At 46.6% G+C, this 9,300-nt stretch overlaps 1 protein-coding gene across 1 annotated transcript in view; it reads left to right on the forward strand.

Annotated features, from left to right (window-relative positions):
* The window catches only part of SEL1L3 (SEL1L family member 3), a 44,239-nt gene extending 41,109 nt beyond the window's left edge, over positions 1-3,130 (forward strand). Inside the window, exon 24 of the mRNA XM_077301490.1 lies at positions 1,533-3,130. Within this exon, the coding sequence (XP_077157605.1) occupies positions 1,533-1,699 (167 nt within the window). The 3' untranslated portion in view covers positions 1,700-3,130. The remainder of the gene's footprint in view (positions 1-1,532) is intronic.
* The last annotated feature ends 6,170 nt before the right edge of the window (positions 3,131-9,300 follow it).

The raw sequence follows: 9,300 nt of genomic DNA on the forward strand, positions 1-9,300 counted from the left end.
TGAGCATTTACTTGCAGGATGTTCAGTCTCCAGTTTCAAGGATCAGATCCTGGCTAATGGGAAAGCCCTCTGCCTGAGACCCTGGAGAGCCACAGCCAAGCTGGTTAGGCGGTGCTGACCCTGATTCTCTGAAGGCTCAAGGGGGGTGGCAGGTGACAGTGGATGAGCAATAGGGTGGTGAGTGTCCTGCATAGTGCAGGGGGTTGGACTAGATGACCCAGGAGGTCCCTTCCAACTCTATGACTCTGTGATGGACTGAGGGTCTGAGTCAGAATAAGGTGGCTCCCTGTCACCTGTTGCAATCAAAAATATGGCCTGGAAAAGACCTCTGGAGAAGTAACAGAATCCATGCGATTCCTTTCATTCAGGCCAACCCAAAAGACAGAAAACGCCCTGCGGGTTTTCAAGCTCATCATAGCTTTTCATCAGGCTAGATACTACCAATATTCGAAAAATGAAATCTGAAAGAAAAGCAGATTTTCCTGTCAGGGTCTACCGAGCCCTGTCTTGTCAGCAAGACACCTGGGGAATCCCCCTGTCCAGACACCCATGGAATCCCTCAGTTTTAGAGCTTGTCTCCAGGCCACAAAAACCAGATCCTCTAGAATAGGGGCCCTCCAGATGTCCATAGACTACAATTCCCATGAGCCCTTGCCAGCATTCTTTTAAAAATTCTTTAAAAATTCAACCAAGAGAAGCATGTGTGTTAATTTTCCCCCTTGAATGAGTTAATTCGCTGGCAGGGGCTCATGGGAATTGTAGTCCATGGTCATCTGGAGGGCCACAAATGGCCCACCCCTGCTCTAGAGAAGATGGCTGCTTTGGAGTGGCTTGATAGCATTACACCCTGAGGTCCCTCCCTGCCCCAAATCCCGCCCACTCCTGGCTCCACCCCAAAGTCCCCAGGTAGTTCCCACCCCAGAGCTCCCAACCGTACCTGTGAGCTTTTTGGTATTAGCTGCTGACAGGCTCACAGACACTATTTTGATCTCTGTGGGCTATTCTGTGTTGGCACTTGCATTCTGGAAAGAAGAAACAAACCATGCAGGGTCATGTCATTGGGAAAATTTGCGACCAGCAGGGTCCAAATGTCTCCCATGCACGAAGCACCGTTTCTCCTTGTAAGGCCTCTTCCATTCTTGCCTAAACCAAGGAAGAGCTTAAGACAGATCACAGGGAGAGGAAAGATTGCAAGGTCACCCAGCTGGCTGCATGTGGAGGAGGAGCGGGGAATCAAGCCTGGCTCATCAGATTAGAAGCCACTGCTCTTAACCACTAGACCAGGGATAGTCAAACTGCGGACCTCCACATGTCCATGGACTACAATTCCCATGAGCCCCTGCCAGCATTTGCTGGCAGGGGCTCATGGGAATTGTAGTCCATTGACATCTGGAGGGCCGCAGTTTGACTACCCCTGCACTAGGCTAAGCTGTCTTGGATGCTGATGTCCTCTCTGAATGGGTCAGGTGTTTAAAATATTAGTCCTCATTCATGTCTGGATATTGACTTTTTACTGTTGTGCTTTCTGGCAGCTTTTCAAGCCCCTACGCCATCATTGCCTGAAGAAGATCAAGATGAATATCCTTCCCCAGAAGAACATACTCATGAGAGAGGCTCTGCCTGGCAGGAAGAACCTGCCGTTTCAAATAATTCAGAAGAGAATGGCCTAGGTCCCCAAGGGATGTTCTCCAACAGCTGAAAATACAGCTTCCCCCAAAAAGCATCATTCTGATGGCATCGAAGGCAAAATCATCCCTCCTTTTTGGGAAATGGCAAAAGGTCCCCTATGTTTTTCCATGGGGGTGGAGGAAAAGGTCCATGTCTCACTGCAGAAGCAAATTCTAATGCTGATGAAGCATCCGACACCCCCAGTCTTGCTTGGAGCAAATTGAAAGTCATTCCGTGTTTGTTGAAGAGGATGAACAACTGATTCTGGGAAGAAGAGCCTTTCAACGTAGGTCTCCTTCAGAAATCGTTAGCTTATTTTCAAATTCAGAAACTGTCTAGAGGTGAAATTAATCAGCTGGGGAAGGGATTTCTGTTCCGTTTAAAAGTAATCAGGGCCTTTTCTCCCCATTAAATGACCTTGCTTGAACTTACGAGGGCTTATGTAGACAATCAAACATATGCCGGCCTCATAAGTTGGTGGCATACTGAGGACAACTGTGGTTTCTAAAGCAATAGCTTGACATCTTTTGCACACGTAAGAGACAGGTGGAGGATCATCTTCCCTGCGTTTTGGAAAGTTAAGAAAGGCAGCTGCTTAAAGCAGTATGGAGGAAGGAATGGAACTGAAGGGAACGAAGTTATCACACTATTCATAGAATGGCTGAACATTGCTTCTGGGGAAGGAGGCAACCCTGTGCTTTCTTACAGTTTCTAAAGGGCTTGTGCTTTAGCAGTAAAACAATCCAGACACTTTTACGGTTCCAGTTGAAGAGTCCTGAACAGTGAAAGGAAAGCTACACCAGTCTCCAGAAACGGTTTCCTAAAGAACCATCTGGTACGTGTTCAGATACATATGTGAAAAATGCTCCCATAAAGGCCCTTTTAGTTGCAGATGAAGAAATATTGGAGGTAAAATATTGTCAGTTGTCTCTACCAAGGGGTATCATTCCAAGACATGCCTGGCTTTCCTTAAACAGCGGCACCCCCGGGGACCATTTCAGGTTGGGCAAATGGCAGCGAGATAGGCTGAAACTCTTCCTCCACGTGCATCGTGGCCCTGATCTGAACTGGGCTCTGCTCACACAGGAATTGAGGAGAACCCACAGATCACATCTGATTGTGTTACTTCTGACACATGGACACAACCAATGTGAAAAGGCCCTGAAGTTCTAGGTCATGGTTCAGATATTTTCCAGAGCAAAATCCCTGGAATAATGATCAGACGAATCCACGCTGAATGGATCAGCTCCTCCCTAATTTGAAGACCTTGAACTAACTCCGCATAAATACTCCGGAAGAGGAAGAAGCAGAAGAGGCCTGCTCCTGAGAGGTTGTATGCTGATGCACAGGATCTCAGGCTGCCACGATGCCCTCCAGGTGTCAAAAGGAATTTTTCGTTGAATGTACTTTCTCTTGCTCCGCTTTGTATACAATAATAATTTAAATTATTTTTCTATTGGAATATGCTGTCTTATTCAAGAATCCCCCCCCCCCCCGTTTTATAGTAATAAGTCAACTTTTCAGCCAACTTGCTGTTAGAACCAATCCGATCTTTATGCAAGGACGTGTGATAAGGAAAAGAAAATATATCAGGGCAACATTTTAAGTTGCCTATCAGTAACAAAAAGAAAAGGGAACACATTTCTGCAACAAGCAGCTTCTGCTAATTTTTTGCTCCATTACGGAAGACGATAGCTGTTTGTGTGTGTGTGTGTGTTAAAGCAGGGATCCTCAACCTGTGGTCCTCCAGATGTTCATGGACTACAATTCCCATGAGCCCCTGCCAGCAAATGCTGGCAGGGGCTCATGGGAATTGCAGTCCATGAACATCTGGAGGACCACAGGTTGAGGATCCCTGTGTTAAAGGGTTGTCAAGTCACTTCCAGCTTACGGTGACCCTTTGAATTAATGACCTCCCAAACATCCCACTGTTAACAGCCTTGCTCAGGTATTGCAGACAGAGGCTTCCTTGACAGAAAAGTCTTCAACGTTCCTAATGTTATTGTCTTTTCTACTGCACCTTCAAGGCCATCCGCGGTCTGGGCCCCCGGTGTGCCAGAGGGACCACATAACTGACTATACCTCCCCTCCCCGAAGAGCACTTTCCTCAGCCAGTACAAACTGACTGGTGATCCCCGGCCTTAGAGACATACGTCTGGCCTCAACCAGGGCCAGGCCCTTTTCAGTCCTAGCCCCACCTGATGGAATGAGCTTGTGGAAGACCTGAGGGCCCTGCAGGAGCTTCCCCAGTTCTGAAGGGGCTGCAAAACAGAGCTCTTCCACCAGGTTTTTGATTGGGGCCAGTAAACAACTAAATGATAACATTTGAACCCCTCCCTAAGAATACCCACACCCCTGAATAGAATGGGGGAAACACATTGATGCGGGTTTGGAGTATTTTTAATGGTTTTAGATTATTTATTTACTATTTTGTGTTTGGCTTGATAAAGGTGGTAAAATGCCAGTCGTGCTACCATCATGATCTGAGCCTCCATAGAGAGGTATAAAGATTCACCCCAGGTTCCTGGCAGAGTGGGCCACTGATAGCTGTACTCCCTCCAGGTTGGGTAAGCGCACTTCCTCGCTTGGACCTTATCTGCCCAGCCACCAGGATCGCTGTCTTTGAAGAGTTGAGCTTCAGACAATTCTGCTTGGGCCACCTCATCACTGCTTCCAGGCAGCTGGCTAATGCTTCTTGGGTAGAATCAGGGCAGTCATCCATCAGGAGGAAGAGCTGGGTGTCATCGACTTATTTGTGGCAACACCAGTTGAGCAAGAAGGCACATGAAGAGAGAGAACTGCCCCTGAGGGATTCCACAAGCCAGTTGGTGGTGGCTTGATGAGCTCTCTCCTAATGCTACCCTCTGTCTATGATTCTGGAGAAAGGAGAAGGGCAGTCTCTCTGATCCCGGCATCGGCAAGATGGTGAGCTAAAAGCTCATGGTCGACCGTGTCGAATGCTGCTGAAAGGTCTAGTAATATAAGCAGCGTTGACCCACCCCTGTCCAACTGGCAATGGAGGTTATCTGTCAGGGTGACTAGCACTGTCTCTACTCCATGGCCAGGCTGGAAACCAGACTGTTAGTGTACCTCCGACCAATTATCACTCCACCTTCATCAAAATCTAATCCAGTTTTCCTTGTGATGTGTTCTGCATATAGATTGAACAGAAAGGGAAATAAAATATATCCTTGTATGAAATTTTGAGCAATTGGAAACAATTCTGTTTCTCCATAAGCTGTACTAACAGTAGCTTCTTTTCCAGAGTGTAGGTTATGAACCAAAACAGTGAGATATTATAACATACCCTTTTCTTCTAATACAAAATATAGATTTTCATGATCTGCGCAGTCATAAGCTTTGCTGTATTTATGAAACCCAAACTGATTATTTGCTGAAATTTTCTCATATGTTCCAGTAACCAACATAATCTTGCAGCATGATCTCTTCCTTTTCTGAATACAGCTTAAGCATCTGGCATTTCTCATCCCATATAAGGTAAGATTTTCAGGATCACTTTACATGGATGAGAAATCAGTACAATGGCCCATAGTTGCTACAGTCTTTGCATGGAATGGAGGGGGGCGGGTAGTGTTGCCAAATGCAGGTTGGGGGACTCTTGAAGATTCAGAGGTGGCACCTGGGCAGGACATGGACCTCAGTAGGATCTGATGCTGCAAACTCCGCCCTTCCAAGCAGCCATTTCCTCGAGCGCAATTGATCTTTGTGGCCTGGAAATGAGCCGGAATTCGGGCAGATCCCAAGGTCCCACCTAGAAATGGGCATCCCTAGCTTGCTGTTACTAGATTCTTCTAGGCCTGTCATTCTTTTACTTACACACAAGCAGCCACCTTTACTATTCAGAAGAACAGTTGTCTCAGAGTTGGTTCTTATATGCTGCTTTTCTCTACCCAAAGGAGTCTCAAGGCAGCTTACATTCGCCTTCCCTTTCCTCTCCCAACCACAGACACCCTGTGAGGGAGGTGGGGCTGAGAGAGCCTTGAAATTACTGCTTCGTCAGAACAGCTTTATCAGTGCAGTGAGGAGCTCAAGGTCACCCAGCTGGTTGCATGTGGGGGAGCTCAGCATCAAACCTGGCCACTATACCAAGCTGGCTCTAAAAATATAGACAGAGACCATAGGCTGATCTTTGAAATCGTAGTTGGACAGAAGGGAAGCAAAACATCGGCAGTATGCATTCATGTTTGTGCATTTATGTACCTCTCTCTGGCTTCCACCTCCAACCTCAGAAATTTAACTTAACTTTGAATGGTCCACAGAAGGATGAAAATCTAAATTATCCCAGCGTTAGTTCTCGTTTTAGCAACGTTTCAAAAAAGGTGATGTCTCTAAAATACTGAAAGGGGAAGAGTATGTCTGGGGATTTCCCTGAGCATGTGCAAGATGGTCCGTTGAAATGACTACTTTTAAGACAGGGGGTTTTGAAGGAAAAGGGGGAAGAAGGAACATCGTTAAATGGCTGGAGGTAGGAGGAAGACGAGAGGGACCTTTGGGGGATGAGTCACCCATGGCCACAATGACCATGTTACTCTTTCAAAAGAGTTGTGACCAAAACCGGACAATCATTGGCCGTGTCAAATTTTTGAAATCCTTTATTTTGTTGCTTTCTAATGGCATTGTAAAGCAATAAAGTTAAGAGATAAAAAGCCCTAAAACAATAAAGGATTGCACACTGCGGACGGGGGGGGGGGGAGAGATCCAAATACATGGAATTCCTCATGGGTTTTATCCACCGAATACATTAATTCGCCACAAAGGAGGATTCGGAAACTGTGGGGTAAGGGGGAGTGGAACTCAAATCTGCTCCTGGGAAGGCAGATATTCCTGTAGAAATTTTATTGTGCATGAAAGAAGAAGGAGAAGGAGGAGAAAGAGGAGAAGGAGGAGGAGGAGGAGTTGGTTCTTATATGTTGCTTTTTTCTACCTGAAGGAATCTCAAAGTGGCTTACATTTGCCTTCCCTGTCCTCTCCCCACAATGGACACCCTTTGAGGTGGGTGAGGCTGAGAGAGCCCTGAGATTACTGAAGAAGAAGAAGAGTTGGTTCTTATATGCCGCTTTTCCCTACCCAAAGGAGGCTCAAAGCAGCTTACAGTCGCCTTCCCTTTCCTCTCCCCACAACAGATACCCTTTGAGGTGGGTGAGGCTGAGAGAGCCCTGAGATTACTGAAGAAGAAGACTTGGTTCTTATATGCCACTTTTCTCTACCCAAAGGAATCTCAAGGTAGCTTACATTCCCCTTTCCTTTCCTCTCCCCACCACAGACACCCTGCGAGGGAGGAGAGGCTGAGAGAGCCCTGAAATTACTGCTTCGTCAGAACAGCTTTATCAGTGCTGTGGTGAACCCAAGGTCACCCAGCTGGTTCCATGTGGGGGAGCGCAGCATCAAACCTGGCTCACCAGATTAGAAGTCCGCGCCCCTGACCACTATACCAAGCTGGCTCTAAAAACATAGACAGAGACCATAGGGTGATTTTTGAAATCATAGTTGAACAGAAGCTACTGACACACACCAAAATATTTTTAGCAGCTGAGGAAGAGCCATTTGATAAATGGACATCTTTCTTCGGTTCTGTTTTTATTGAGCTTGTTATTCAGAGGGAATTAATGAATGCTTAAAAGCTCACTGACTGCAGGAATCATATGTGTGCTCAGAATTAGAACCCTGAGGAAGACCCACTTTGGGGTCAAAACGCATTAGGTCTAGCATTGTAGGGTGCATATTTCATGATTTCAAAGGGTTGCCTACACTCTATGTTTCAAACTTTTTAACTGTACAAGTTGTGCACAGTAAATGTTGATTTCATTTGTGTATTTATATTTTGTGGACACCAAACCTTTTTATTGCATGCAGATAATAGGAAAATCTATCCTGTGGAAGCTACACCTGGAGTAGATGTTCTCCTTTGAGTCAATCTGGATATTTCAATAAATCAGTCCCTCATCCCCCCCCCCCTTAATAGAATTGTGAAGGCTACACTCTGTTTCCTGGGGCAGGGATAGCCAGGGATAGCGTTTGCTGGCAGGGGCTCATGGGAATTGTAGTCCATGAACACCTGGAGGACCACAGGTTGACTACCCTTGTCCTAGGGCAAAGAGCTTTGTTGTTATTTATTGCTACATCAAAAGTTGAACAATTTGGATAGATTTCATGGCATGTGATGGTGCTGTTTTACTGTAAACGTGGATGAACGGCCAAGCCTTGAACTGTGGAGATTTCATAAACTCTGTTGTTCCTATGACAGGATGCCAGATTCATGTCTGTTTACAGCAGTAATTACCTCAGATAATCTAAGACACTCAGTGGTTGGAAACACCTGCAGAAACACGCTTTTTAAAAAAAAGGTAGCTGTGATTCACTCACTAAGGTAAATAGTTACTTCATAATTTTTACTAACCTTCAAATGGAAACTGGGCACAGACTACTCATGTTTTCAACTAGTTCAATGATTGACAGGGCAAGAACAGTCCTTGAATGCCCAGGACTGCTGCTGAAATAAATAACCTAGAACCAAGAACATAAGAGAAGCCATGTTGGATCAGTCCAACAACACTCTGTGTCATACAGGGGCCAAAACTCAGGGGCCATCAGGAGGCCTGCTGGTGGGCCCAGAACTCCAGAAGCCCTTCCACTGTGGCCCACTCCCCAAGCCCCAAGAAGACAGAGCATCACTGCCCCAGACATAAGAACATAGGAGAAGCCATGTTGGATCAAGCCATTGGCCCATTCAGACCAACCCTCTGTGTCACATAATTGTGATCCCCAGGGGCTATGAGGAGGTCTACCAGTCTACCAGAACTCCAGAAGCCCTCCCACTGTGGCCCCCTCCAAGGACTTCCCTTTATCTGTTAAAAGCCTACTGCTCGTTAATTTCACCGATCACCCATGGTGCAGGAGGCTGTGAGGGGAAGGTGGATCAGGAAAGAACTGATTCTGAGAGCCAAGCTAAACGTGGCAGTCTTTGTGGAGCCTGGAGATCTCCCCAAATTACAGCTGTTCTCCAGACAACAGAGATCAGTCCCTTGCCGGGGCAAGTTCCCTCCCATCCTTGAATTCACCTTCCCCAGGATCTAGCTCCCCAAATCCCCAGGGATTTCCCAATCTGGGCACACTGCCACTATTTTAAGTGGTTTTCAAATGCCACGTCTAGTTTGCTTGAGAGCTCTTCACACTCGTACTGCCCCAGAATCCAGCCTGCAATGGTTGGTGACAGAGTGGGCTGTACATTCTCTATGCGGCTGTTAGAAGCAAGGTTCCATTTTCCATGCTGATGGTCCAGTTCGCCTTCAAAAGCCACACTAAGGAAAGGGGAGGGCTTGACAAAAGGGTATGGAATCCCATTGCCCCCTTTTTAGGTGGGGGAGGGAGATCTCCTGCTATTACTGCCGATCTCCAGGCAAAGGAATCAGTTCACCTGGAGAAGATGTCTATTTTGGAAGGAGGAATCGATGGCATTTTACCCTGCAGCTAGCATGGTGTCGTGGTTAAAGAGCTATGGCCTCTAATCTGGAGCACCGGGTTTTGATTCCCCACTCCTCTACATACAGTCAGCTGGGTGACCTTGGGCAAGCCACAGGTCTCTTGGAGCCGTCCTTGCAGAGCTATTCTCTT

This window comes from Paroedura picta, chromosome 10 (assembly GCF_049243985.1).
Source record: "Paroedura picta isolate Pp20150507F chromosome 10, Ppicta_v3.0, whole genome shotgun sequence".
Lineage (NCBI taxonomy): Eukaryota > Metazoa > Chordata > Lepidosauria > Squamata > Gekkonidae > Paroedura > Paroedura picta.